At 56.8% G+C, this 27,564-nt stretch overlaps 4 protein-coding genes across 18 annotated transcripts in view; 2 read left to right on the forward strand and 2 right to left on the reverse strand.

The window, feature by feature from the left end:
• Nucleotides 1-6,343, forward strand: part of RANBP3 (RAN binding protein 3) — a 60,901-nt gene extending 54,558 nt beyond the window's left edge. For all 15 annotated transcript variants that reach the window (XM_032252121.1, XM_032252122.1, XM_032252123.1 and 12 more), the window contains 4 exons: nucleotides 1,546-1,666; nucleotides 3,838-3,980; nucleotides 4,486-4,672; nucleotides 4,812-6,343. In XM_032252121.1, the coding sequence (XP_032108012.1) occupies nucleotides 1,546-1,666; nucleotides 3,838-3,980; nucleotides 4,486-4,672; nucleotides 4,812-4,855 (495 nt within the window). In that variant the 3' untranslated portion in view covers nucleotides 4,856-6,343. The remainder of the gene's footprint in view (nucleotides 1-1,545; nucleotides 1,667-3,837; nucleotides 3,981-4,485; nucleotides 4,673-4,811) is intronic.
• Nucleotides 6,344-6,623: 280 nt separating this feature from the next.
• Nucleotides 6,624-8,741, reverse strand: CAPS (calcyphosine). The gene is made up of 5 exons (XM_032252128.1): nucleotides 8,189-8,741; nucleotides 8,007-8,113; nucleotides 7,757-7,934; nucleotides 7,353-7,559; nucleotides 6,624-7,280 (listed from the first exon to the last, which is right to left on the reverse strand). The coding sequence occupies exons 1-5, from the start codon at nucleotides 8,303-8,305 to the stop codon at nucleotides 7,179-7,181; spliced, it is 711 nt and encodes a 236-aa protein (XP_032108019.1). The 5' UTR covers nucleotides 8,306-8,741; the 3' UTR covers nucleotides 6,624-7,178.
• Nucleotides 8,742-12,957: 4,216 nt separating this feature from the next.
• Nucleotides 12,958-16,752, reverse strand: VMAC (vimentin type intermediate filament associated coiled-coil protein). Its single transcript, XM_032252129.1, has 2 exons — nucleotides 16,358-16,752; nucleotides 12,958-13,458 (listed from the first exon to the last, which is right to left on the reverse strand). The coding sequence occupies exons 1-2, from the start codon at nucleotides 16,546-16,548 to the stop codon at nucleotides 13,140-13,142; spliced, it is 510 nt and encodes a 169-aa protein (XP_032108020.1). The 5' UTR covers nucleotides 16,549-16,752; the 3' UTR covers nucleotides 12,958-13,139.
• An 850-nt stretch (nucleotides 16,753-17,602) lies between these two features.
• Nucleotides 17,603-27,153, forward strand: NDUFA11 (NADH:ubiquinone oxidoreductase subunit A11). Its single transcript, XM_032252130.1, has 4 exons — nucleotides 17,603-17,796; nucleotides 24,815-24,907; nucleotides 25,221-25,343; nucleotides 26,966-27,153. Exons 1-4 carry the CDS (start codon nucleotides 17,700-17,702, stop codon nucleotides 27,076-27,078), a joined length of 426 nt encoding a protein of 141 aa, XP_032108021.1. The 5' UTR covers nucleotides 17,603-17,699; the 3' UTR covers nucleotides 27,079-27,153.
• The last annotated feature ends 411 nt before the right edge of the window (nucleotides 27,154-27,564 follow it).

A 27,564-nucleotide genomic window follows, 5' to 3' on the forward strand; every position in this document is an offset into this window, starting at 1 on the left:
TCTTACTCTGTTGCCCAGGCTGGAGTGCAATGGCGTGATCTCAGCTCCCCACAACCTTTGCTTCCCGGGTTCAGGGGATTCCCATGCCTCAGCCTTCTGAGTAGCTGGGATTACATGTGTGTACCACCACACCAGGCTGATTTTTAAATTTTTAGTAGAGACAGTTTCACCATGTTGGCCAGGCTGGTCTCAAACTCCTGACCTCATGTGATCCTCCTGCCTTGGCCTCCCAAAGTGCTGGGATTACAGCGTTAGCCACTGCACCTGGGCAGAGACAGTCTTGTTGCTTCAGGGAATGACAGAGAGTGTCACAACAAACATCTTTTTTCACCCAGGGCTGGCAACTGTAATTATTTGTCACCTAGCATCCTGTGGTGTCTTCGTAGAGAAAAAATCAGGTGCAGCCCGAGCTTCCATCCCACTGACCCCTGTCGGCGTCCCTCCTTCCCATCCTCCCGAGGCTACACCACCCAGGTTGGGTGGCTTTGGTGGGCAGCATCCATCTGCTTCCTCTCCTTTGACACATAAGCAAGTGTCTGTGTCTGTAAACCAGGTGGCGGATTGTGGGGTTTTAAGAGCACTGTTCTTTTTTCCCACTTACCATGTTTTAATCTGTTCATGTTGGAAGAGATTGCCTTAGGGGGATATGTGGAAAGCCATGCAGGGATATCTGCCCCGTGTTTTTTTGTTTATATATACAAAACCGCTGTATTGAAATATAATACACATGCTGTATAATCTACCCATTTAAAGCATGCAGTTCCGTGGTTTCTAGTATATTCATGGATTTGGACAACTTTTACCACAATCTAATGTAGAACATTTTTGTCCGCAAAAAGAACACTGTCCCATTCCCCCAGAAAGCACTGTCCCCCTCGCGGTCACTCCTCCTCCTCCCTCAGCCTCCTGGACATTTCTTATGAATGGTGTCAACACACTATGCTGCCTTTTGTGTCTGGCTTCTCGCTGAGCCAGAGCTTTATCCACGCTGCGGCCGGGGTCGGAGCCTCATTCTTTCTGAGGACTGAGTGACAGGCTCTGTGGGGACAGGCCATGTATGCCAGTTCCTTCCTCGTTGTGACTTGGCTGGCTTCTCATCTTTGGCTTTTGTGAATGAGGCTGCTGTGCGGATCCATGTGCAATGTGTGAACATGAGCAAACGTTCATGTCTCTTGGGTAGATACCGAGGAATGGAATTGCTCGGGCATATGGTAATTCCTTGTTGAGCGTTTTGAGGAGCCGCCAGACTCTCTTCCACAGCTGTGGGCCATGCGCTCCCCACCGGCAGTGTGTGAGGGTTCCGGCTTCCCCACGTGGGTGTAGCCGTCCTAGAGTGTGTAGAGAGGCTTCTCACTTGGTAATTTCAGATACCCTTTTACACCATAAAGCCTGTTCTAGCTTGAGGGCAGGACAAAAAACTGACTAAGGTGGTCCCCAGGCCATCGGCTGGCCCGGGCAGTCCACGCAGGCTAAAGGGCAACTCGGGATGCGGCTGTAGTAGGACACCAGCTGTGTCCCTGCTCACCGGCGGCCGCTGTGTTCCAGATGCAGTGCAAGCTGTTTGTCTTCGACAAGGCCTCACAGTCCTGGGTGGAGAGAGGCCGGGGGCTGCTCAGACTCAATGACATGGCGTCCACCGACGACGGCACGCTACAGTCCCGACTAGGTGAGCTGCAGAGGGCAGGGGCTGTGGCCGGGTCCCCATGGGAAGGGTTGGGGACTATGCAGTTCCAAAGGGAATAAAGAGGGAGGTCCTGACCCTGCCCTTGTGAGTGTCAAGGGGCAGTCAGTTCCCCCATGAGAGCTGCCCCCCAAACCTCCTCCCCGCACACAGCCCTCAACAACACCTCACACACTGACTTTAGCTGCCAGCTCGTCCATGACCCTATTAGTGTCAAAAGACAAAAGTCTATGGAAGTTTTTAGACTGATTTTCTGACAGTAAAAGTGGCAGGTTTATGATAGAAAGGAAAAAGAAGTCAAACATCAAGTCTAATAATTGCGGCCATTGCAGCGGCCCACGCCTGTAATCCCAGCACTTTTGGAGGCCGAGGCAGGTGGATCACCTGACGTGAGGAGTTCAATACCAGCCTGGCTGACATTGTGGAACCCCCGTCTCTACTAAAAATACAAAAATTAGCTGGGCATGGTGACACACGTCTGTAATCCCAGCTACACAGGAGGCTGAGGCAGGAGAATTGCTTGAACCTGGGAGGCGGAGGTTGCAGTGAGCTGAGATCATGCCATTGCACTCCAGCCTGGGCAACAGATCGAAACTCCATCTCAAAAATTAAAATAAAATAATACTGTTTTATGAAAAAGTTCTATTTTAATATTCCATTGACAGTCAATAGGCTTTTCCTTATTGGTGGACATTTAGCTTGGAGTACCTGCATACACACCCACTTAGGGAAATCAGCCTGTATGTGTGCACATTTGAAATGCTGGCATGTCTTTTTTTTCTTCTAAAGGTAGTTTCACTCCATCACCCAGGCTGGAGTGCAGTGGCGTGATCGTAGCCTCAAATTCCTGGTCTCAGGTGATCCTCCCACCTCAGCCTCCTGAGTAGCTGGGACTACAGATGTACACCACATCTGGCTAATTTTTAAAATTTTTCTCTTGGGGTCTCCCTTTGTTGCCCAGGCTGGTTTTGAGCTCCTGACCTCAAACAGTCCTCCCACCCTAGCCTCCCAAAGCCCTGGAATTACAGGTGTGAGCCACTGCACCAGAACCATCCTTTTATCATAAATGTGGGTTTCAGGCCCAGCAGACGCTCAGGTGGCCCTCTTCAAGGGTGGTGTTCATGCACCTTGACTCAGAAACACTGCCCTGGTCAGTACGGACAGGGATGTCCTTGCGGGCCGGGACTGCTCTTTTGTTCCCCATGGACGTCTTATTTTTCCTTTTTTCTCATGGAAATGTTCAAATGTGGGTGAAAGGAGGGGGCATGGAGCCCTGAACCCCTAGGTCATCCCCTCTGCCGGGGTCATTAGCCTGTAGATCCGTGGCAGCAGTGCCCTCCCCAGCCTCAGAGAAAGCAAAACCACCCGCATCTTTCTCCCGCTAGGCCTCTGGGGTGGGCACCTGGGCTCAGGGAGATCAATTCGCTGGGCCAGGGCAGGGGGACAAGTTTCTGACCCTCTCCAGGCCTGGTCCAGTGGGGAGAGGTGGCCAGCAGGAAGGTTGGGGCTTAGCTGAGTCCACAGGATGGGCCCAGGCCAGGGTGGTGTCACATCCTCTAGAGAGGCAAGGCCGTCCCATTGCTCTCTGTAATCTGCTCCCTGGGTCTTCCTGTGCCCTCTCCGTGGAAACGCTAAGCTGCAGTCCTACTCTGCCTCTCCTGAGGAAATCAGAGGGTAGAGCTGGTCCACTCGAGGGAGGCCATTCGGGAGGGCACGGACTCCACGGAGGCTGATGTCACATACACGCAGGAAGCACACACACCTCGAGTGGCAGCCCCTGCCTCCCACAGCCCACCCCGTGCCCCCGTCTAAGCACTCCCCCCAGGGTACTGCCATCCTGTGCCTGCCTGTATAGTCAAATACAGCCTCACAAGCTGCGTGTGGCCTGTGGCCCCTGATTGGCTGCACCAGCCCATATGGCCACCCACAGCTGTGGCCTTCAGTGGTCCAGGTTTGAGGAGGAGGAGCCCCAACCCGGGAGCAGTGTGCCAGGGTTGGCCTCAGGGAGGGTCCTGCTCTGTGGGCCGGTCCTGGGAGGATCATGGGCTTTTGCCTGGTGATGTCGCTTTCCTTCTGGATTGCACTGGCTCTAGGAGCTGGTTGTTTGGGAGGTGGCTGGGGCGGGGGCCAAGGCTGAGTGGCCTTGTTGGTTGCAGTGATGCGGACCCAGGGGAGCCTGCGACTGATCCTCAACACCAAGCTGTGGGCCCAGATGCAGATCGACAAGGCCAGCGAGAAGAGCATCCGCATCACAGCCATGGACACCGAGGACCAGGGCGTGAAGGTCTTCCTGATCTCGGTGAGCCGGCCACACAGTGCATCCAGAACCCCGCCTCCCACCAGCCATGCGGGGACTCTTGGGCACACAAATTAGGCAGGATGGTAGGGATGGGGACAGGCCATAGTTGCTGTCTGGGACACAAGGAGCACAATGGTATCCGCCAGTCCCAGCCTCCAGAAATAGAGGTCATGGTCCTGTCTTCTTCCTGACCCAGAGAAGCTGCTGGGGATTGGCTGAGGGGCTGTGACTCATTCAGGGTTAACAGCCCTGTGGGGCAGTCACATCCGTCCTATGTTGTGGTATCACAGTCCAGTCCAACCCTGACCTCTGGGGCCCTCCCAGCCACCTGGGGGTGGTGGCGTCTTTTCAGGGAGAGGCTGGCAGGCCCAGAGCCAGTGGCCTCCCCACAAGGCCTTGTGGCGGTGTCACCTCTGAGCCTTGGGGCTTGGCACTTGCGTTCTGTAGAAGGCAGGAGAGGGTAGGACTGGAGTCTGAGGGGTCTCATAGACCCCTGCCTTTCCAGGCCAGCTCCAAGGACACAGGTCAGCTGTATGCAGCCCTGCACCACCGCATCCTGGCCCTGCGCAGCCGCGTGGAGCAGGAGCAGGAGGCCAAGATGCCCGCCCCGGAGCCTGGAGCAGCCCCATCCAACGAGGAGGACGACAGCGACGATGACGATGTCCTGGCTCCTTCAGGGGCCACCGCAGCCGGTGAGCCGGGCGGTCCCTGCCCTGAGGGGATAGAAGGGGCTGTCTGCCATCCTTGACCCAGTGCCGAGCTCCTGGTGGGGCTGGCAAGACCTGGGAAGTGCGGGCTCCATCCTGACTCGGGGCTGCTGCTTCCCTGCAGGTGCTGGTGACGAAGGGGACGGGCAGACAACTGGGAGCACATAGCGGCCGGGAGCCCGGCTGCACACCAGGCTGCTGCTTTGTCCGTCTGTCCGCCCGCCCGCCCGCCCGCCCCCACCCCGCAGGCAGCGTCCAGGTGCGGGGCTGGGAAACACACACCCCGCTGGGCCGGCCACAGTCTGGACCCGCGCGTCCTGTTCAAAAGCAGACTTGGAAACTGCCTGAATGTGGTTTGGGACATGAGACCTCATCATATTGATGAGTGAAACAAACAAGAACATTTCCTCCCTCCCCTCCTTTGAATTGAAATGGCACATTAAGACTTGTCACAGCTTCTCACTGGGACTGGAGACCTCGTTCCTTCACCCTGCGTGTCGCCAGCCTCTGGGTCCAGCCAGAGCCCCTGGCTTTGCCGCCGCCCACACCCTTCCCTCCCTGCTGCGGCGCCCCGCCCTTGTGGGGAGCAGCTGGCCCTTGGCCTTCTGCCCCCGCCCGGGGGTCTCCGACTACAGGCCTGGGACCCCTGCCCAGCCTGGGGAGCTGCTCACACGAGTGTAGACACTGGGCCCGTTGGATGTGCTGTTAACTACTATCTTCATTGCCCGTTTCCCCCTTTCTGATTGGGGGGTGTATATTTTACATCTTTTTTTATTTTCAAAGGTTTTGTTTTGGTTTCTTAGGTTAAGATGCTCTCGAGCGTTGAGCAGGCACAGCTCTGTCGAGGCGTCTGTCCCTCCTGTGGTTCTGGCCTCTGAGGTAGGGGGCAGGGACCCCACTTGTTTCCCACCCAGGTTCCTCCAGGCTGAGTCAGGGGGTACTGAGGAGTTGGGGCCCTGTCTGGCCTAGGCCTGAAGAGTGCCTATTTGGGAAAAGGTCACTGGACCTGGGAGGGTTCCCAGGGTCCCCTGCCCGCCCCCAATCCCTGTCTGTCACGTGGTTCAGTGTCATCAGGCACCAGGCACAAACTGCTTCCCGCTGTTGGCCATCCCTCTCCAGCCGCAGGCATCACTGCCCCCAGGACTGTCCAGGGCCAGGGGCCTCTGTGAGAGCCAGAGGGGACCCTCGCCAGGTCTTGGTGGAGGAGCTTGGGGGCTGGTCCCAGAACAGGCGGTCTCACAAGCACGCAGCACACTGGAGTGGACGCCTGTGCCCACCTGACCCTGGAGCGTGGCCAAGAGCCAGCTGGCACCACCTACCTGGGGAGGCCGAGGAGGAGGTCCTCTGGGCACAGGGCCTCTTCAGGACCTCAGAGGAAATCTCCCAACCCCACCATCAGAGGGTTAAGAGAAGGCCGCCTTCTGCAGCTGTGCCGCCCACTCCTCTAGGTCGCCAGAGCCCTGGCCCACAGCCCCCAGCAGGCCTGAACCAGGGAAGAACCAGAGGCCCTCCCGAGAGACCCAGTCACACGTCTCTGCTTTAAGCCTTAGCCAGCTAGTGACGAGTACAACCAGATAACGCCCATGTGTTTTGGAACATTTCTGTAAGATTGTCATATGAAATGTATTTGGGAACTACATTAAACTTTTACCTAAATCGCTGTCCTCTGCATCCCCCAGGGGCCTCTGGAAGCCCCTAACCAGGAACAGCCTCCACCTCCCTTGGTGAGAGCCTCCAGTGGCCTGGTGCCTCATGCTCCCACCCCGAGTGTCGCCAGCGCCGGGGTCCAGCAACAGCCCTGGCCTTCCACCGGCACCCACACTTGGCCCCCCACCCCTGCTGCCGGGCCCCGCCCCTGTGGGGAGCGGCCAGACTTCTGTCCCCCGCCCAGGGCTCCCAGCCTCAGGCTGCTCCAGGTAGACACTGGGCTCACTGGTATGGTCTTAACTACTGTCTTTATTCCCCATTTGCCATCTTCTGATTTGGGGCTGATGATTTACAGATTTTTTTTTCCTAAGGCTTTGTTTTGGTTTCTGAGGTTAGGATGCCCCTTGTCCCTCGCTCCACACCTGGGCAGGTCCAAACCGCCTTCCAGCACGGCCTCATCACACAGCCTTCCACCCGAGTCGCCTGGCTTCCTGGGGGACCTCCAAGGGAGGGGTGAGGAGCAGCAGGCTGGGTGGGGGGAATCGGGGGGCCTCGGCAGGGGCATCGACAGGGGCTCCAAGGCCTCGTGTCAGCATGGCGTGGGTGGGGAGAGTGTTTCTCCCTGGGGCCCTGTGCCAGTGACCCCTGTTAAGACCTCTGTCCTACCTCCGCCTGGCGACCCAGCAGGGACCTGGTCTAGCCGGTCCTGCGGCCTCCATCCCCCCACCTGCCCCTCCCCGCCCTGTGGTGTGACTAACCAGGAGAGTAGGGGCCCAGGAAAGGGGGAGTCTTGGGTAGGGGTGGGGAGTGACAGGCCAGGCCAGCAGGGCTGAGCTTGAGCGGCTCACAGCTGCCAGGCACTGGTCATCATAGCCACAAACTCCTCATCCGTGTTCATGGAGGCGCTCACGCCGCTGTAGTAGTCCTGGAATTCCGCCAGCGTGACCTGGGAACAGAGGGCTGTGAGGGGGCACAGCCAGGGGCTGCCTCTGAAGGGAACCCCCGTGCAGCTACCCACCTGCCCGTCCTTCTCGGAGGAGTCGAAGTTGTCCAGGAAGCGGCGCAGCACCTCGTCCTCAGTCCACTCCCCACTGCGCACCTTTGGGTGGGCGCGGCCACTGTACACCCCTCGGAGGTCGTCCACCGTCACCACACCGTCCCCACTGCGGTCCAGCTTGGCAAACGCAGCTGTGATGACTGCCTCCCGGGCCTGGGACATGGGGGGCTGGGACAGGAGGTGGTGACTGGGGGTGGTGTGTAGCGGACCCAAAGCCCCAAGACCCTGTGCAGAGCACTGGGAATGTGACCCCTGGCAGGTGCCTCTTAGCAGCTCTTAGGGAGGAGTCCCCTGTCTCCACATCTCAGCATCCTCTGTCATCCCAAGCCCAGGGCACACGCGTTGGCTTCGAGGTGGGGCCTTACCCGCAGAGCCCGAAGGAACTCCTCCAGATCCAGTGTCCCGCTGCCGTCACGGTCCCACCTCCTGCACACGCCCTCTGCCTCCGACTGGTCCAGCACCAGCCCCAGTTTGGCCAGGCCCTGCCGGAACTCATCAGCGTCCAGGGATCTGCTCCCATCCCGGTCCAGTCGGCGGAAAAACCTGGTGGGGAGGGGACACCGTTGGAATAGTGGTCTCAGAGACGGGGGTCAGGAAGGTGAGGGTGCAGCTCACCTGGCCAGGCCCTGGATGCCTGAGGCTCCGCGGGACAGGCACTGTGCCCGGAGTTTCTCCATGGTGGCGTCCACAGTGTCCATGCTGGGTCTGGGCTCTCTGGGCAGCTGGAAGGGAAAGAGGTCAAGGTGGGGACTCCCGCAAGCCCACCCTGGCCGACTGCCCCTTGTTCAGACGCTCACCAGGCCTGCTTCTGTCCCAGAGTCCTGCCTGCCAGGCCTTGTGTTAGCTGTGTTGTGCCCGGGGAAACTGTTGCTAGTGGAAGGTGCCTCTGGAGACCAGGCGGGGCCCAGCTGCATGAATGCGCTGTGCTGGGGCGGGGCAGCCTGAGTGCTTACTCACTGCCAGCCCCACAGGGCTTGGGACACAGCCAGATTCCTGTGGCACTGCATCCCTTGCTGGCCCTGAGGAGGAGGGGCAGGCCTCTGGCCTGCAAGGACTGAAATGCCCTGGGTGGAAACAAGTCAGTGGCTGGGGAGGCTTGAGGCCCGATTCCTGTGTGACTCTGGGCAGGTCCCTTTCCCTCTCTGGGCTTCTCAGCCTGAGCCAGGGCTGACAAAATTGCGGAGGAATCAAAGTTCAAAAGGGCCCCAGGTTCCAACCAGCCACAGCGGCCTATGCCTGAAATCTCAGCACTTTGGGTGGACTAGGGGAGGATCACCTGAGCCCAGGATTTTGGACCAGCCTGGGGAACATACAGAGACCCTGTTTCTATTATACAACAGAAAAACCCCAGGTGGCCCAGGTCCTAGGGCCCCAAGACCTCCCACCCAGGCCAGGTCCTGCAATCCACAGGGACTGAGCTGAGCCTGAGGAACACTCAGAGCACACTGCCAAGTAGCTTGTCACTGGTGACCCGGGACTTTGACTAATTTTTTGTTGTTGGTTTTCAGGCCTGAAACGTGACTTGGTAGGCTTGCTCCTGACAAGGCGGTGAGCCAGAGGTTGTGGCCCCAAGTGGAGGAACAGCCCTGATCCCGGACATAAACCTCAAGGGACGAGGCCACTTCACTGAAAGCCTTCAACGGAGACATCGGATACACCTGCCCACTAACATGGGTGGGTTCCCCAGGACTTGCAAGGTGGGCCCTGTCTGGGGACCCACTATGGGTCCAGACCCCCGGATCATTGGAGGCTTCTCCAGGCCTGGCCTTACCTCGCCACAGCACAACTGTATTATCAGAAGTTGCCTTGGCTGAGCGCGGTGGCTCATGCCTGTAATCCCAACGCTTTGGGAAGCCAGGGCGGGAAGATCACTGGAGCCCAGGAGTTTGAGACCAGCCTGTGCAACATAGTGAGACCCCTATCTCTACAAAAACTACAAAAATTTGGCATGGTGGTGAGTTCCTGTAGTCCCACATACTTGGGAGGCTGAGGCAGGAGGATCACTTGAGCCGGCAGTTGGAGGCTGCAGCGAGCTATGATCGCACCACTGCACTCCAGCCTGGGTTACAGAGCGAGACCTTGCCTCTAAAAAAAATAATAAACTAAAAAAGAGGCCGGGCATAGTGGCCCACGCCTGCCATCCCAGCACTTTGGGAGGCCGAGGTGGGCAGATCACCCGAGGTCAGGAGTTTGAGAACAGCTTGGCCAACATGGTGAAACCCTACCTGTACTAAAAATAAAAAAAATAGCTGGGCATGACGATGTGTGCCTATAATCCCAGCTACTGGGGAGGCTGAGGCAGGAGAAGCACTTGAACCCTGGAGGTAGAGGTTGCAGTGAGCCCAGATCACACCACTATAATAACGCCTGGATGGCAAAGCGAGACTCTGCCTCAGAAAAAAAAAAAAAAAAAAGTGGTTGCCTTTGGAGTCTGAAACCAATCTATAGGTTACAGGCCACCCAGCATCTTGACTCAGGCCACCACTAATGTCACATCAGTTTTATGAGAAACCACAGTGACATCTGGCTGCCAAAATCCTGATGGCTCACTGCAATCCAAAATTATTTAAATAGAGAAATACTTCCGTGTCTGAGTGTTACAAGCAGCAGTTTTTTTCTATGTACAGAACTAATATAACCACGATTATTGTACTGCTGTTTTGGCATCTCATTTTTAAATGTTCAGTAAGAATTTCTTGGGAGGCCAATGCGGGAGGATCACTTGAGGCCAGGAGTTCAAGACCAGCCTGGGCAACGTAATGAGATTTTATCTCTAGAAAAAATGCAAAAACTCAGCCACGCATGGTGATGAATTCCCATGGTCCCAGCTACTTGGGAGGCTGAAGTGGCAGGATAGCTTGAGCCCAGTAATTTTTTCTTTTTTTTTTTTTTTTTTTGAGATGGAGTCTCGCTCTGTCACCCAGGCTGGAGTGCAAGTGCAGTGGTGCAATCTCACTACACCCTCCACCTCCCGGGTTCAAGAGACTCTCTTGCCCCAAACTCCCAAGTAGCTGGGACTACAGGCTCGTGCCACCATGCCCAGCTGATTTTTGTACTTTTAATAGAGACGGGGTTTCGGCATGTTGGCCAGGCTGGTCTCAAACTCCTGACCTCAGGTGATTTGCCTGCCTCGGCCTCCCAAAGTGCTGAGATTACAGGCGTGAGCCACTACACCTGGCCAAGCCCAGGATTTTGAGGCTGCAGTGAGATGTGATCACACCACTGCACTCCAGCCTGGGCAACTGTAAGACTTTGTCTCTTAAAAAAAGAAAGAAAACAAGACCAGGCGTGGTGGCTCACGCCTGTAATCCCAGCACTATGGGAGGCTGAGGTGGGCGGATCACCTGACGTTCAGGTTGGGAGTTTGAGGCCAGCCTGACCAACATGGAGAAACCCTGTCTCTATTAAAAATACAGAATTGGCCGGGCTTGGTGGCACATGCCTATAATCCCAGCTACTTGGGAAGCTGAGGCAGGAGAATCACTTGAACCCGGGAGGCTGAGGTTGCCGTGAGCCGAGATCGCGCCATTATACTCTGGCCTTTTCTTTTTTTTTTTCAGACAAGAGCAAAACTCCATCTGAAAAAGAGAATTTCAGCAATAACGTCCCCAGAAACTGGAAATGGCCGTAGCCCTCCAGATCCCTAGTCTTTCCGTTCACACGTCTGGACCTCTTTTTTTTTTTGAGACCTCGTCTCACTCTGTCGCCCAGGCTGGAGTACAGCGATGCGATCTCCACTCACTGCAACCTCTGCCTCCCGGTTTCAAGCAATTCTCCTGCCTCAGCCTCCCGAGAAGCTGGGATTACAGGTGCACGCCACCACACCTGGCTAATTTTTGTATTTTTAGTAGAGTTGGGTTTTCACCATGTTGGCCAGGCTGGTCTCAAACTCCTGACCAAAGTGCTGGGATAACAGGCATGAGCCACCACGCCTGGCCTGGGCCTCGCTTTCCACAGCTGTAAAGTGAGAACAAAGCCTGTGTCTACAGGGAACCTTGAAGATGAGATGCAGTCAGGTGTAGAGAGTGCTTGGCACAAGCTCCCTACATTCTGCCTGGCCTAGCAGGACCCCACGATGAGGCACAGACAACACAGAGGGCCCCCTCTCGCCCCCAGGCCAGGATGAAAGGATGAAGGACCCAGGCCAAGAAATCATCTGGTTTATTCTTGAGCACAGACAGGCCACAGCCTGCCTTTGCTTTGTACAAACAACTCCCTTCCTTATTCATCCAGAGGAGAAAATGGGGCCATTGTTGCTGCGATGAGGGGTCGCTGTTGCCAGGCAGGCAGGCAGGCGCCATCCTGAGGGCTGTGGGTGGCCTCCAACCTTTCTGGGCTGAAATGGGCTGTGTCCCTCAGTGGTTCCTGGTATGACAGTTCCCTGAGTTAAGAGGCAGGGGAATGGCTGCCCACCAGGCCAGGGTGACAGGCTGGCACAGAAAGGCACAGGAGTTTTCTCCTTTCCCTGGTTTGATAAAAAGCAAAGCACCCTGAATGTCTCTGGCTAAGAAGGACAGCACAAAACAAGGAGTTCAAAAATAGATTCTCTAGGGCATATAAAAAGACAGTTGCTTGCTACAAAAGCTAGGCTAGGGCCAGGCACAGTGGCTCACGCCTATAATCCCAGCACTTTGGGAGGCTGAGGCAGGCAGATCAACTGAGCTCAGGAGTTCAAGACCAGCCTGGTCAACATGGTGAAACCCCATCTCTACTAAAAAATACAAAATTTGCCAGGTGTGGTGGCGGGCGCCTGTAATCCCAGCTACTCTGGAGGCTGAGGCAGGAGAATCGTTTGAACCCGGGAGGCAGAGATTGCAGTGAGCCGAGATCACTCCACTGCACTCCAGCCTGGGTGACAGAGCGAGACTCTGTCTCAAAAAAAAAAAAAAAAAAGGCTGGCTGGAGGGGGCCTCATCACCTCAGCAGATGTGCTAGGGGTCCCCTGACTCCCTTTAGGAGCCCACAGATCCATCCTGTTCCTCCTGGGGCTCCTGGGATGTATCAGGCACTGGTGACAGAGAGAGAACAAGACAAAAATTCCTGCCCTCATAGAGCTTACACTCTGATGGTAAGAAGTTGAGTAAAGAAAATAAAATGAAGCTGGTGTGGCACGGTGGCTCACACCTTTAATCCCAGCACTTTGGGAGGCCAAGGTGGGCAGATCGCTTGAAGCCAGGAGTTGGACACCAGCCTGGCCAACATGGTGAAACCCCATCTCTACTGAAAATACAAAAATTAGCTGGGTGTGGTGGTGGGGGTCTGTAATCCCAACTACTGGGAGGCTGAGGCAGGAGAATCGCTTGAATTCAGGAGGTGGAGGTTGCAGTGAGCCAAGACCGCACCACTACACTCCAGCTAGGGTGACAGAGTGAGACTCTGTCTCAAAAAAAGAAAAAAAAAAAAAAAAAAGACAGAAACACACCCTGGCTAAAGAGGGTGCCCTGGACTCCAGGCAAGCATGGCCAAGTCTTGCCAGAAATCCAGATCTTTGTGTATGCACTGCCAGATTTTTAGCCAGGATGACTGATTCAAAGTTTAAAAACAAACACATGAACAAGAACACCTCTGTCTGGGTTACACATCTGCATCTGGCCTGTGGGCCTATTTGAAACCGTTGACTGTTTTGCCTGTTCTGATGCTTAAACAGGACTGTGGTTCTGCCATAGGGTCCGCCTTCAGGACACTGGTGACTCGGAGGGACACTGACAGCGGTGCCCTCTGTGTCTATACCAGAATCTGCATCCCGGCTCACACTGTGGTCCCAAACACCGCAGGCTGGAGGTGGTCGCTGTCTGCCTCTTCCCCAGTGCTGTTGGCAAGGGGTGGACCAGGCCCACCAGGGGGTGGGCGGCTGGGGTTACTGGCCGGGAGGGGCCCCAGGCGCTCAGCCTCAGCCAGGGCAGCCAGCAGCCCAGCCAGGGGTGGCCGGTGGCGACAGATGTCCTGCAGCAGCTCAGCCCGGTGCTGCAACTGCCTAATCAGCTCATCCCTCTGCTGCACAGCGGCCTGCAGGCTGTGGACAGTGGCCTCCGACGTCATCAGCTGCTCCTGGAGTGTGGCAATCTCGCTGGCAGGAAGGCAAAAGGAGGTGATTACAGAACCGAGGACCTCAGGGCCGGCTCCTCCCTGCTTCGGAAACCCAAGAGGCTCCCCATCACCTTTGGGATAAAGCCCGCATTCCTTACCACTGCCTCAGGGCCCTTCCTGGTCATGAATGGAATGTTTGTTTTTGTTGTTGTTTTTACTTTTTTTTTTTTAAGAGACGGAGTCTTGCCCGACTAGTTGGGATTACAGACCCCCACCACCACACCCAGGCTGGAGTGCAATGGCGTGATCTCAGCTCACTGCTGCCTCCACCTCCCAGGTTCAAGCGATTCTCCTGCCTCAGCCTGCCGAGTAGTTGGGATTACAGGCAGGCGCCACCACACACTTGGCTGATGTTTTGTATCCTTAGTAGAGATGGGGTTTCACCATGTTGACCAGGCTGGTCTCAAACTCCTGACCTCATAATCCACCCACCTCGGCCTCCAAAAGTGCTGGGATTACAGGCGTTAGCTACCGCCTATAATTATGATTACAGCCTATTATCTTTGAGAAGGAGTCTCGCTGTGTTGCCCAGGCCAGAGTGCAGTGGCATGATCTTGGCTCACTGCAGCCTCCACCTCCCAGGTTCAAGCAACTGTCCTGCTTCAGCCTCCTGAGTAGCTGGCTTTTCAGGCACATGCCACCACCACGCCCAGCTAATATTTGTGTTTTTAGTATAAACGGGTTTTCCCCATGTTGGCCAGGCTGGTCTTGAACTCCTGACCTCAAGTGATCCACCTGCCTTTGCCTCCCAAAGTGCTGGGATTACAGGTGTGAGCCACTGTGCCCAACCTAAACAGTGTTTCTTTCTCTCTCAAATTCATATGACGAAGCCATAACCCCAGTGGGAGATGTATTAGTCCATTCTCATGATGTTCTAAGGACATACCTGAGACTGGGTAATTTATAAAGGAAAAAGATATAATTGACTCACATTTCCACATAGCTTGGTTGGGGGGGACTCGGGAAACTTACAATCATGATGGAAGGCACCTCTTTACAGGGCAGCAGGAGAGACTGAGAGACCAGTGAAGGGGGGGCCCATTATTAAACCATCAGATCTCCCATTTTCACTTATTTGTTCATTTTTTCTTGAGATGGAATCTAGCTCTGTCATCCAGGCTGGAGTGCAGTGGTGTGATCTCGGCTCACTGCAACCTTCACCTCCCACCTCAGCGCCCCAAGTAGCTGGGACTGCTGGTGTATGCCACCGAGTCCAGCCAATTTCTTTGTTGTTGTTGTATTTTTAGTAGAGACAGGATTTCACCATGTTGGCCAGGCTGGTCTCAAACTCCTGACCTTAGGTGATCTGCCCACCTCAGCCTCCCAAAGTGCTGGGATTACAGAGAAGAGCCAGTGCACTGGGCCATCAGATCTTGCGAGAACTCACTGTCATAGCGTGAAGGGGAAACCATCCCACCAGTCCCTCCCACCACACATGGGGATTACGGGATTACAATTCCAGATGAAATTTGGGTGGGGACACATAGCCTAATCGTAGGAGGGTATTTGGAGACTGGAGCCTTTGGGGGGTGATTAGGGTTACATGAGGTTGTCAGGGTGGGGTCTCTATAACGGAAGTAGTGCTTAGTGCGATTATATCAAGAAATACAAAAGGACTCCCTGGCTCTCTCTGCCCGCCAGACATCTGCAAGCCCGGAACAGGGCCTTTCCCGTAGCCTGACGCACAGTAGGTGCTCAGTGAAGATGAATGAATATGTCCAGTTTGCTCTGAATTAATAGTTCCCACCTGGGCCCCAGCTCATCCCTCCTCCCTGGGTGCCTGTCTCATCTCTTTCAGCCTCAGCTGCCAGAGGGACTCTTCGAAAATGCTGATATAGGCTGGCATGGTGGTTCATGCCTGTAATCCTAGCACTTTGGGAGGCTGAGGCTGGAGGATCACTTGAGCAGCCCAGGGTTGGAGGCCAGCCTAGGCAATACAGTCTAACCCCATCTCTAAAGGATTTTTTTTTTTTTTAATCTGCCAGGTGTGGTGGTGCATGCCTGTAATCCCAGCACTTTGGAAGGGTGAGGTGGGAGGACTGCTTGAGCACAGGAGTTTAGGACCAGCTTGGGCAACATGACAAAACTATCTCTACAAAAAAATACAAAAAATTAGCCAGGTGTGGTAGTGCACGCCTATAGTCCCAGCTACTCGGAAAACAGGTGGGAGAATCACCTGAGCTCTGGAGGTCGAGGCTGCAGTGAGCCGAGATCGTCCCACTACACTCCAGCCTGAAGGTCGGAGTGAGGCCTTGCCTCAAAAATAATAAATTTAGGCTGGGTGCAGTGGCTCACGCCTGTAATCCCAACACTTAGGAGGCCGAGGTGGCCGGATCACCTGAGGTCAGGACCAGCCTGGCCAACATGGTGAAAACCCGCCTCTGGTAAAAATACAAAAAATTAGCCGGGCTAGGTGGCAGACGCCTGTAATCCCAACTACTCAGGAGGCTGAGGCAGGAAAACTGCTTGGACCCGGAAGGAGGAGGTTGCAATGAGCTGAGATTGCACCACTGCTCTCAAGCCTGGACGACAAAAGCGAAACTCCCTCTCAAATAATAGTAATAAATTAAAAAGTTAAAATGCTAATATGATTCCCTTCTCCCCTGCTGACGAGCCTGCTACAGCTCCCAGTGCCTATACAGGGCGGTCGGTGGTCACTGCGTCGCTCGGCACCTGTGGGAAAGTGGGCCCTGTTTGAAGTTAGAGGTCCACACCTGTGCCACGTCTCTCAACTTTACATACTGATTGCTAATTCGAGTTTTATGGTTTGTTTATCAACCCCATAAGCAGTCCCGCTTCCACACGAGTGCACACTGTTCCCCTGCCCTTCCTCGCTTTCCAGCCTCGGTGAAGTCCACCTGGCCGACCCCGGACCTCACCGGTCTTTGGCGCTGCCCAGCTCGTCCAGGGCGGCGCGCAGGTGCTGGTCGTGGAGGGCAAGGCGCTCGGCCTGGGCGTGCATCGTGCGCTCCGCAGCGTCCAGCCGCGCCTCCAGCTCCGCTGCGCGCCGGTGCACAGCTGCCAGGTGCGCGTTGGCCTCCCGAATCTGCAGGGCGGGCGGCGCCGACATGGCCCAGGCAGCTGTGCAGGCCTGGGCACACCCCCGGGCGGCCCGGAACCCACACAGGCGCCGCCTCCGGGAGGGCCCTGCCTCTCTGGACCTCGGCGCGATTGGTCGCTGACCCCGCTAGACTCCGCCCCACAGGGCTGGGTCGTGTTCTCCTCAAACCCAAACGCTACCACTGGTTCCGGCATCAAGAAACTCCGCCGCCGAGCTCGGGTTCACTCTAGGATTGGACCAGATCGTGACAGCCACGCCCCTAGATTGGCCACATTCTCCAGCGGTTCGCCCAACTCAGGCTCTGGAAACGTGATTGGTCACACCTTGATATTGTCCCCGCCCGACTTGAAAGCTAACACCAGGATTGGCCCGGACCCCTCGAAACAACAAGCCTGACCACGCCCCCGATCCCGCTGCCTGTCAGGGGCAGATCCAGGCACGGCTACGCCCTTTCATTCCTTATACAGTCTCGGATTGGTCAAATCCAATTCTAGTGACGCCCCCAAGCCAAGCGCCTGTGTATTTCATCCGGCCTAGGGCGTGGGACAGCCGCTGGTTGGACAGAGGCAACGTCCCGCTGAGCTTCTAATATTGTCATTGGTCACTTTCTCGCTAATCCCCGTCCCCTGTCCACGCCCCATAACAGTAGCACGTGGCTCCGACTCCAGCTTGGTGATTGACCACAGGGCATGACCACCCCCCATACTGATTCTGACAGGGGTGTGGGCACATACCCGCCATGCCCGCCTCACAATAACGTCTCGCTCCCGTCAAGTGGAGTCCCGCCCGTTCCAGCCTGAGCCTGGACCTTTCTCTAGATTAGTTCCCCTCTCTGGTAGTCAAACCCTCCCTAACCTAGGAGTCACTGAGCTGGGACTAGCGAAATCTGTCTGTACTGATCGCAGTCGTTCCCAGTTTCCCCCTCTGGGAATCGGCCTGGGGATGCACGTGCGGCTCTGTTCCACTAGGCCTGTTCCTGGCGCATGCGTGCCAACCTTGTCCATGTCCGCGGCTATCAATAAAGTTGCGCGCTTGTTGCCGGCCTTCTCGCCCGGGAGGTTGCGCGCGCAGCCCGGGAAGTCTCGCGATAGCCAGCGGTGTCTGCCCTTGCACTTGCGAAGTCGACTGAGTCCCCCGGTGCGGGGTACGAGCTGCGGGCTATGGCGCCGAGGATTATGAGTCAGTTCTGGGACATCCCCGATGGCACCGATTGCCACCGCAAAGCCGTCAGCACCGCCGCTACTGGCACCGTCGTCGGTGGGTGCTGGTCGGGCCCCGAGAGTGGAGGGCCGGGAGCGCTATGAGGTCTTGGGGTCACTGGGGGGCTGTCTGAGTGGATCGAACGGAGCTGGGAGTCTCGCGGGTACGCACGTGGTCGTTATCGAGGTGTCTTGGGCGGCCGTGGGGGAGTATCTTGTGTGAAATGGATGTTGGCAGGTGGTCCAGCAGGGTTGGCATTGGGGGTCGTGACATGTGACAAACTATTCCCTGGGGTTGTCTAAGGAGGTCCCAAGCGATCGCCAGACTCCGGGAAATTGTTGAGTGAGACAGGGCCATTATCAGAGTCCAAGGAGCCAGGGGACCACGAGACTTTCCAACGGTTAACAAGATTATTAGAGGGGGTCATGAGTCAGGATTTGGGCATCTGAGGGCGGTACAGAAGTTTGAGAACGTTTTGGGGTGGGATGAGTTCTTTCTGTGGTCAAGGGGTGCTGGGTGGTCAGGGACAGCTGAAGCTTTTACTAGGACCGCCAGAGAGGTCCTAGGTGAGGTGGATCAGGAGCTACTGAGGGTAGCCTTGCAGGGAATGACAGGGACCCACAAGCCCTGGCATTCTCTTATAGGGGAGACCTCAGAGCCTCATCCCTTCCACCCTGAGCATTTCATGGGCATCATGCCTTTAATTCTATGTCTTTAATTCTTTAATGAGCCCCAGATTGGGACTCATCAGGTCCCAGATGGCGCTGGAAGTCTCCACTGATTAAGAATGTTTTTTTTTGAGGGTGGGGAGAGGAGTTTTGCTCTTGTTGCCCAGGGTGGAGTGCAATGGTGCGATCTCAGCCCACCGAAACCTCTGCCTCCTGGGTTCAAGCGATTCTCCCGCCTCATCGTCTGGAGTAGCTGGGATTACTGGGATGCACCACTACCCTGACTAATTTTGTATTTTTAGTAGAGAGGGTTTGTCCATCTTGGTCAGGCTGGTCTCGAACTCCCGACTTCAGGTGATCTGCCTGCCTCGCCCTCCCAAAGTACTGGGAATTACAGGTGTGAGCCACAACACCTGGCCAAGAATCTTTACACACTGGGCCAGGAGCGGTGGCTCACACCTGTAATCCAGCACTCAGGAGGCCAAGGTGGGCGGATTGATTGAGGCCAGGAGTTCCAGACCAGCCTGGGCAAAATAGCAAGATCCCTATCTTTGCCAAAAAAGTAAAAGGGGCTGGGCGTAGTGGCTCACGCCTGTAATCCCAGCATTTTGGGAGGCCAAGGTGGGCAGATCACAAGGTGAGGAGTTCAAGACCAGCCTGGCCAATATAGTGAAACCCTGTCTCAACTAAAAATACAAATATTAGCCAGGTGTGCTGGGGCACGCCTGTAGTCCCAGCTTCTTGGGAGGCTGAGACAGAAGAATTGTTTGAACCCTAAAGGCAGAGGTTGTGGTAAGCTGAGACTGTGCCACTGCACTCCAGCCTAGGTGACAGAGCAAGACTCCATTTCAAAAAAAAAGTAAAACAGCCTGGCATGGTGGTGCGTACCTGTAGTCCCAGCTATTTGGGAGGCTGAGACAGGAGGATCACTTCAGCCCAGGAGTCTGAGACTCTGGTTTGCTATGATTGCACCGTTTTTGCACACCAGCCTGGGCGACAGAGCAAGATCCTGTCTCAAAAAAAAAAAAAAAAAAAAAAAAAAATCATGGCTGGTGTGTGTGTAAGTTGAGGAATCATTTTGGTCACCTCTGTATTTCCAGCATATGTAAAACCGGACCTGGCCACAGTTGCGGCTCCATTGGGAGGTGAATTAGGGCATCACTCCTGTATTTTGCATACTTATCCATAGTAAGACAGACCGTTATTATATCTCCATTTCTTAGAGGTAGGGACTGAAGTTTGGAGAAGCATATTAACTGCCGCAGGGTCCTTCGAAGCTGGGCTGTGAATCCAGTGGCTGACCCCCTCCTAGGGGTCTCTGAAGCAAGGACTGTTCCCATCAGATCCTTATCGAGGGTCTTCAGGAGAAAGGGCTCAAGGGGCCACCCAGGGGATAGGATCTGACACTCAGAAAGATGCGTATGTTGGTGTCGATGTGAGAGACAGTGTGTGTGTTCCTCGTGCATGAATACGAAATGGGTGGGCTGCGGTCCCAGGAGGCCATTGGAGGAGACAGCTTGTCCCGCAGTGTGGTGCTGCTGAGTGAAGAGCCTCTGGGGCCAGGGGAGGCTCCCTAGAGGGTCTTAGAGGGGGAAGCGGGAACTTTGTTTGTTTTGAGACAGAATCTTGCTCTGTCATCCAGGCTTGAGTGCAGTGGCACGATCTTGGCTCACTACGACCTCCATGTCCTGGGTTCCAGGGATTCCCCTGCCTCAGCCTCCCGAGTAGCTGGGGCTACTGGCACCCACCATCACGCCCCCATTAATTTTTGTATTTTTTAGTAGAGTCGGAGTTTCACCATATTGGCCAGGCTCGTTTGGAACTCCTGACTTTGTGATCTGCCCGCCTCAGCCTCCCAAAGTGTTGGATTACAGGCGTGAGCCCCCGCACCCTGTGTTTTATTTTTTTAAGCCGGAGTTTTGCTCTGTCACCCAGGCTGGGGCGCAATGGTGCGATCTCGGCTCACTGCATCCTCCGCCTCCCAGGTTGAAGCAGTTCTCCTGCCCAGCCTCCCAAATAGCTGGGATTACAGACACACGGTGCCATGCCCAGCTAATTTTTGTATTTTTAGTAGACACGGGGTTTTACCATGTTGGTCAGGCTGGTCTCGAACTCCTGACCTTGTGATCCACCTGCCTTGGCCTCCCAAAGTGCTGGGATTACAGGCGTGAGCCACTGTGCCTGGCCAGAAGTGGGAACTTTTGACAGAGGTGCCATGTCAGGGGATCTCTGATGGTGTCGGATTTAGATTTAGGGGTGGTCAGTGGCTTCTGTGAACCCTCCAGAGTGCCCAGGGGTCTTCAAGGGTAACATTTATTCTCCCTAGTTTTTTGATGCGGGGATACAGGGTCTCATTGTATCACACGTGCTGGAGTGCAGTGGTGCGATCTTGGCTCATTCCAAGCTCCACTTCACGTTTTCAAGCAATTCTCGTGCCTCAGCCTCCCAAGTAGCTGGGATTACAGGTACCCGGCACCATGCCTGACTAATTTTTGTATTTTTAGTAGAGACGGGGTTTCACCGTGTTGGCCACGCTGGTCTCAAACTCCTGCCCTCAGGTGATCTGCGTGCCTTGGCCTCCCAAAGTGCTGTGCTTACAGGCATGAGCCACCTCGCCCAGCCTTCTCCCTAAATTCTTCAGTGGCTGGCTCCACTCAGTATGCAGGACTTGGCTGAAACTTGCTTCTGGGTCTTCCCCTCACTGCCCCACTCACTTCATTCCGGGGCTTCCCTCACTTCTTATCTGAGGAAGATAAATTGTTTCCTGGCTGGCTCCCCTGAGATGGGGACCCCGGACAGCGGGAGACTGTACTCAGCAGAGCCCAGGACCTGTGGGCACACCATAACCATGGATGGATGAATGAACGAATGAAGCATCCTGTGGGCACCATTTGTGAGTGAATGTGGCACCTTGTTAGGTACTTGGTAACTTTGTGATTGAATGAATAAGTGAATGAGTGTTAGTCACTGAATGAATTCACACTGTGGTGGTCACTGTGGGAGGCTCAGAGGGAAGCAGCAGTGGCAGAGCAGAGGGAAGGGGGACTTTTGAAGGGCATGGGGGCTCCTGGAGGGGTGGATGTGGCGGGACACCACAGTTGGATGACAGCTGGGTACAGTTGGCATGGGGCCATCCTTGGCCTCTGTGGGATAATCGGGGGGTCGCAGCTTGCCCACTCCCAGTGCAAGGACTTTGGAAGGGATGGAGGATGGTGGGCACACTCACTGTATCAGGCGTGGTCCATGAGCTGGGGGTTCCTTGGTCAGGACCACTGCATATGGGGGCGGCATAAGGAGGTTCCACCCAGAAGTCCCTCGGTGACTGGGTTCTGGGGGCGTCACTGAGCCTTGTCAGTGGTTCCCCCTTGAGATGAGAGGGTTATGAGACTCTTATGGCTGGCCCAGCCCTAGATCAGGACTCAGCAGGTCCCAGCCAGGGCTGGTAGTCTGCTTTCTTTTTTTTTTTTTTTTTTTTTGAGACAGAGTCTCACTCTGTTGCCAGGCGCTAGGCTGGAGTGCAGTGGCACAATCTCGGCTCACTGCAACCTCCGCCTCCCCGGTTCAAGCAATTCTCCTGCCTCAGCCTCCCGAGTAGCTGGGACTACAGGCGCACACCACCGTGCCCAGCTAGTTTTTGTATTTTTAGTAGAGACGGGGTTTCACCATATTGGCCAGGATAGTCTCGATCTCTTGACCTCGTGATCCGCCCGCCTCGGCCTCCCAAAGTGCTGGGATTACAGGCTTGAGCCACCGCACCCGGCCCGGTAGTCCCCTTTCATTAGGAATCTTCAAGGTTGGGCCCGGTGGCTCACCTTGAAGTCTGTAGTCCCAGCACTTTGGAAGGCTGAGGCGGGTAGATCACCTGAGGTCAGGAGTTCGACACCGCCCTGGCCAATGAAGTGAAACCCTGTTCAAGCAGGAGAATAGCTTGAACGCAGGAGGCAGAGGTTGGAGTGAGCCGAGACTGTGCTGCTGTACTCCAGTCTGCGAAGATCTTCATAGACTCCAGCCCTCTTCAGTTAGTAAGTAAATAAATAGGCCGGGCGCGGTGGCTCACACCTGTAATCCCAGCACTTTGGGAGGCCGAAGCGGGCAGATCACAAGGGCTGGAGATGGAGACCATCCTGGCCAACATGGTGAAACCTCATCGCTACTAAAAACACAAAAATTAGTTGGGCGTGGTGGCACATGCCTGTAATCCCAGCTACTTGGGAGGCCGAGGCAGGAGAATTGCTTGAACCAGGGAGTCAGAGGTCCCAGTGAGCTGAGATCGTGCCACTGCACTCCAGCCTGGAGACAGAAGGAGACTCCGTTTCAAAAATAAATAATTTGACAAATAAAAGAATCCGAAATGGGAGGGGGTGTGTGTGTGTGTGTGCCTGAGGATGGGGCTGCTGGGCCAGGAGCAGGTGGCAAGGCCTGGGGTGGCCCTGTACTGGACCCCAGTCCCTTATCCTGGATGCAGTAGCACCCCCTTCTCACTGCAGCCCCCAGACCTGGTACTCCTGCTCTCCACTTTTCTTTTCTTTCTTTTTTTTTTTTTTTTTTGAGACAGAATCTTGCCCTTTTGCCCAGGCTGGAGTGCAGTGGTGTGATCTTGGCTCACTGCAACCTCCACCTCCCGGGTTCAAGTGACTCTTCTGCCTCAGCTTCCCAAGTAGCTGGGACTACAGACGTGCGTCCCGACACCCAGCTAATTTTTGTATTTTTAGTAGAGGTGGTATTTCACCATGTCAATCAGGCTGGTCTTGAACTCCTGACCTCAAATGATCCACCCACCTTGGCCTCTTAAAATGCTGGGATTACAGCTGTGAGCTGCCCGGTCCTCCATCCACCTTTCTGAGGTTGGGTAGGGATCCCAGGGGTCAGCGTGGGATTAGGAGAAACCAGATCCACAAGGCAATCCTTATATGTGATCCGTTTCTCCGTATCCCGGGCCTCAGTTTCCCCATCTGTGCTTGGGGTGAACAGATGGGCTCTCCTCTGGGCTGCTCCGAATATGAACGTAACTGCTGGGTATGAGAGTCCCCCCCAGCCGCCCCTGAGGGACAGAACCACCATGAGCTGAATTGGATCTGAGGCTGGGGTGCTTTCGGGGGGGTCACTACTAGGCCTGGGAAGTCCTGTGGGCCCAGCTGGTTGGGGAACTGGGCTGGAGCCCACCCCGCTGGGGCAGTCGTGGTGGGTGAAGCATGAGCTTTGGTCAGACCTGCCTGGCTTCCAGGCTGGCCGTGCTGGGTGACCTCACGGGAATTGCTTTGCATCTCTGAGGCCCCTCGCCTCCTGTGAAGGAGGGGCTCACGGGGCTGAGCCCATTGGGCCCTGAGGAGGATGAGGGCCCTTGTGGCCTGTCCGGTCCTTGGCAGTTCTGTTTTCTCTGGGTGAGCTGGCCCCAGGAGGTCCCTGCCTGCAACTAGCCCGTTTTTAGGCTGTAGGGAGAGGGGGGTGCTTGTCTGCCCTGAGCAGTGTCAGGCACAGGATGGGGGAGCCTGGCTCGCACCACCTCAATCTTCTCATCCACTGTGGAGGGGCTTGTGAAGCTGGGCGGGCCCTGGTCTCACCCAGGACACCCCTAGAGTCCCTGTGGGGTCAGTGGTCTGGGATCAAACCTCTGTTCCCGCCACCTACCTGGCCCTGGGTTCTGGGCCTGGCTTCTGCCCAGGCCCCTCATGCATAGAAATCAATGTCAGGGGCAGGGTGCCCAGGCGAGATGGCAGAGATAGAAAAGCTGATCCTAGTGGCGAGGCTGGGCAGTGGCCAGGCAGCCAGGTGTGCGGGACGAGCCCAGGCCCGAGCTGTCGGTGAGAGGGGGTCGAGAGTGGCAAGGAGGAGGCATTGGCAGCTGGGCAGGGAAGTGGGGCTGCTGCCAAGGGGGATTAGGCCCAGGAGCCCGGGGCCCCACAGGAGAATAGAGCCATTGATGGAAGCCGGAGCTGAAGCTGGTGCCAGGGCCTGTTGGGGGCGCCACTGCAGGAGGGAGGTCTGTGGCATGTGCTTGTGCCCACTACGTGGAGGGGCATCCGTCTGCCAGCCGCTGCCCTGCCAGGGCCAGCATGGGTGATGGCCACCCAGCAGGTGCTCTGCGGGAGCCAGTGCTGGTCAGGCTTGAGAAAGTGGCCAACGGAGGCAGGGAGGCCTGGGGGGGTCAGAAAGAAGTGAGAGACCCCCCAACTTTGGAGCAGCAAACCCAAGTTCAAATCCAGCTCTGCCACTCAGCAGCCAGGGGCACCATGGGCAAAGAAGGGGTGCTACTGGAGCCACCTGGGGACATCAAGAGGACTGTGGGCTACCTGGCCCAGCGAGGGCTTAGCCCCAGCAGGGTCTGAGCCCCTCCTCTCCCCTCCCCTCCCACCTCCCCTCCCCTCCCACCTCCCCTCCCCTCCCCTCCCTTCTCCTCTGTCTCGCAGGCGGGACCGCTGCTGCTTACAGCGTCATACTCCATCCTGCGAGCAATTTCCTTGATGGAGCGCTCAGGGCCGGACGGTACACGTTCACCGGAGGTAAGTGAGCAGGTCTGGGCACGGCTGGGCCCTCTCCTGGCACAGCCCCAGCTCTTGGAGCGCATTTGACAGCTGCGTCTTCTCCCTCACTCCCCGGCCGGTGTCCACGGTCCTGGCCACCAGGGGAAAGTCGGGTATTCCTTTATCGGGAACATGTGTAGGGTGGGGAGGCCCCGGAGATCAGCTGCAGGACTGGGGCTGCACAGCCAGCGGCCGGCCCGTGGTGCGTCTCCATTCAGACGTTGGCACAAGGCTCCCTCTGTGCCCCCCTTGGGGCACGTGCTGAGCACCCACTCCTCCCGTCTACCCGCAGCCGCCATCGGGGCCGTGTTCGGCCTTACCTCCTGCATCACCGCCCAGGTCCGCCAGAAGCCCGACGACCCCCTGAACTACTTCCTCGGTGGCTGCGCCGGAGGCCTGACTGCGGGATCACGCGGTGAGTGGGCCCCACCCCACCCCACCCACCCTCCTCCCAGCATGGCAGAACAACCCCTGACCTCTGCTGACCCTGCGCCCTCTCTTCCATCCCGGACAAGGAGCCAGGCAGCCCCCTTGAACCTCAGCCAGTTCAGTCATGGCCACAGCTGCTCCTGCTGAAGCGCCTGCTGTGTACCACGGCGCCAGGGCCTCGGCTCAGCATGCAGGGCCCCCCTGCCCCTCGCGTCTCCTCCCTGCCTCTCCTCCTCACTCTGGTCCAGCCACACGGGCCTCCTTGCTGTTCCTCCAACATGCCAGGCACAGTCCTGCCCCAGGGCCATTGCGCTGTTCACTGCCTGCAGAGCTGTTCCCTTCACTGTCCTGACCACCCTGTGTACGAGCCCCATCCCCGCCACCCTCACTCCATGCCCGTTCCACCTGCCATGGCTTGTCAGAGGACACAGGTCACTGCCCATCTCCACCACTGGCCGAGGAGGTGCTGGTCCTCGCCCTGCCACCTCTCTCCCTGCCTGGAGCCCTGCAGGGGAGCTGCCCTAGCAGCCTTCACTTTACAGATACGGGTATTAGGACTCAGGGCAGGAATGAAGTGGCCCGAGGCCACCTGGGGGAGAAGTGGCCTCCTTTGCAGCCAGCAGAGGGTGCAGCCCTGGTTGAGGAGGCCTGCCTGGAGCACGAGCCAGACGCCACTCCAGCCCTCCCATGGCCCGGGCTCGGGGTCAGTGCCCGCCTGTGCCCCTGGCCGACCCCCAGCCTGCCAGGGCCCGGGCCCTGAGGCTGTCATTGCTGGAAGAGCCTGGCTGTTCGCCGCCCTGTAAAGGCTGTAAAGACTCGGGCCCTCGGGGTCTGCAGGAGGAGTGAGCGAGCCCCCTTGGCCCAGCTGCTCCGGCCTGGCGTGTTGGGAGTGACGGATGGCAGGTTCCAGGCAGGCAGACAGGGAGGGTGCAAGGGCAGGACCCACACCATCACTGCGTCTGCGACAAGACCTTGAGGCGGCTGTGCCCCACCCCGGCTCCCACCAGAACTGGTCAGAGGTTGGAGGTAGGCTGAGATTTTGACTGTGACCCAGCCATGGCTGGGACTGTTCCCTGCCCCAGGCCAGCCTCCTTGTCTCTCTTCAAAACCTGTGAGTGCCTGGTGCGTGGAGAAGGCCTCCTTCCTCCTCTGGCCCAGGAGCTTCAGGGCAGGAGAGCCGGGGGAAGCGGGGGCACCGTCTGGACTCCTCGGTACACAGACCACGAGGCAGCTGTGTGGCCTGGCCTTGGCGGCCATGGGCAGAGGAGAGACGGAGACACACCGACGTGTCACCACTGCCTGGTGTCCAGCCTTGCCCCAGCCTCAGCCGGGGGCAGCACAGTGTTCCTCTCACAGGGGGCAGTCAGCGTGGGGCAGACCGAGGACCCACAGCCTGGGTTCCTGCTGGGAAGCCACCTGGACTCAGGCCCCCCTCTGTGCCTCAGTTTCCACATCAGAGTCTAGGGCCTTCTAAAGTGACTTAATCCCTGAAGAGAGAGTCCTGTCAGGGGTCTCAGTCTGGCTCCCAGGGTGGGCTCCTGCTGGGGCGTGGAGCATCGTGGTCCAGCCCAGCCCCAGCAGGGCCTGACATCACCTCCCACCCCGCAGTGCGCAACTACGAGATTGGCGCCGCCTGCTGTGTGTACTTCGGCATCGCAGCCGCCCTGTTCAAGATGGGCCGGCTAGAGGGCTGGCGACTGTATCGAAAGCCCTGGGAGTGAGCCCTGCGCCTGCCGGGATCTCCCGCCTGCAGAACACATCCAGAAATAAATTCTGTGTCTGTGTGTGTCAGTGTCCAGAGGGCTTGGTGAGGGCGACACGGCGGCCAGTGAGGGCGGATCCAGGCGGGAGTGGGGAGAGGAGATGAGATAAGACCCCTGCACACTCGCCCGTCTGCCGCCTGCCGTCCCTGCCAAGGGAACCAGCCTGGCCCTGCAGAACTGGGAGGGCATCGGGCCGGGGCTGGCCGGAGCCGCAGAGGGGAGACTTGGCTGTGGCACGCCCCCTCCTCTGTGCCTCCACCAGTTCCCAGGGCAGGGCGGGAGCGTGCAAGTGACCTGCCAGCAAGTGGAAACTGGGCCCCAACGCCACGGCCCTGCCCTCCGCGCTGTCGGCCCTGGTCACAGCCCCCATGCAGATCATGAGCCATCCCTTCTCTGGGCCTGTCCCCAAAGCCAACAGCATGTGGAGAACACGCCCAGGCCCCA

This window comes from Sapajus apella, unplaced genomic scaffold, assembly GCF_009761245.1.
Source record: "Sapajus apella isolate SASKATOON/1434 unplaced genomic scaffold, GSC_monkey_1.0 scaffold77, whole genome shotgun sequence".
NCBI lineage: Eukaryota > Metazoa > Chordata > Mammalia > Primates > Cebidae > Sapajus > Sapajus apella.

Excerpts from the sequence above, each read along its gene's own strand:
- CAPS (XM_032252128.1), bottom strand. The coding sequence starts at position 8,305 with ATGCAGCTGGGCCCCGCCTGGTCTCCAGAGGCACCTTCCACTAGCAAC. Across the intron at positions 8,114-8,188 it reads CTGGGACAGAAGCAGGCCTG|CTGCCCAGAGAGCCCAGACC; the intron begins GTGAGCGTCTGA and ends TTTCCCTTCCAG. Across the intron at positions 7,560-7,756 it reads AGTTCCTTCGGGCTCTGCGG|CCCCCCATGTCCCAGGCCCG; the intron begins GTAAGGCCCCAC and ends CTCCTGTCCCAG.
- VMAC (XM_032252129.1), bottom strand. The coding sequence starts at position 16,548 with ATGTCGGCGCCGCCCGCCCTGCAGATTCGGGAGGCCAACGCGCACCTG. Across the intron at positions 13,459-16,357 it reads CTGGGCAGCGCCAAAGACCG|CGAGATTGCCACACTCCAGG; the intron begins GTGAGGTCCGGG and ends CCTTCCTGCCAG.
- NDUFA11 (XM_032252130.1), top strand. The coding sequence starts at position 17,700 with ATGGCGCCGAGGATTATGAGTCAGTTCTGGGACATCCCCGATGGCACC. Across the intron at positions 17,797-24,814 it reads CGCTACTGGCACCGTCGTCG|GCGGGACCGCTGCTGCTTAC; the intron begins GTGGGTGCTGGT and ends TCTGTCTCGCAG. Across the intron at positions 25,344-26,965 it reads CCTGACTGCGGGATCACGCG|TGCGCAACTACGAGATTGGC; the intron begins GTGAGTGGGCCC and ends CCCACCCCGCAG.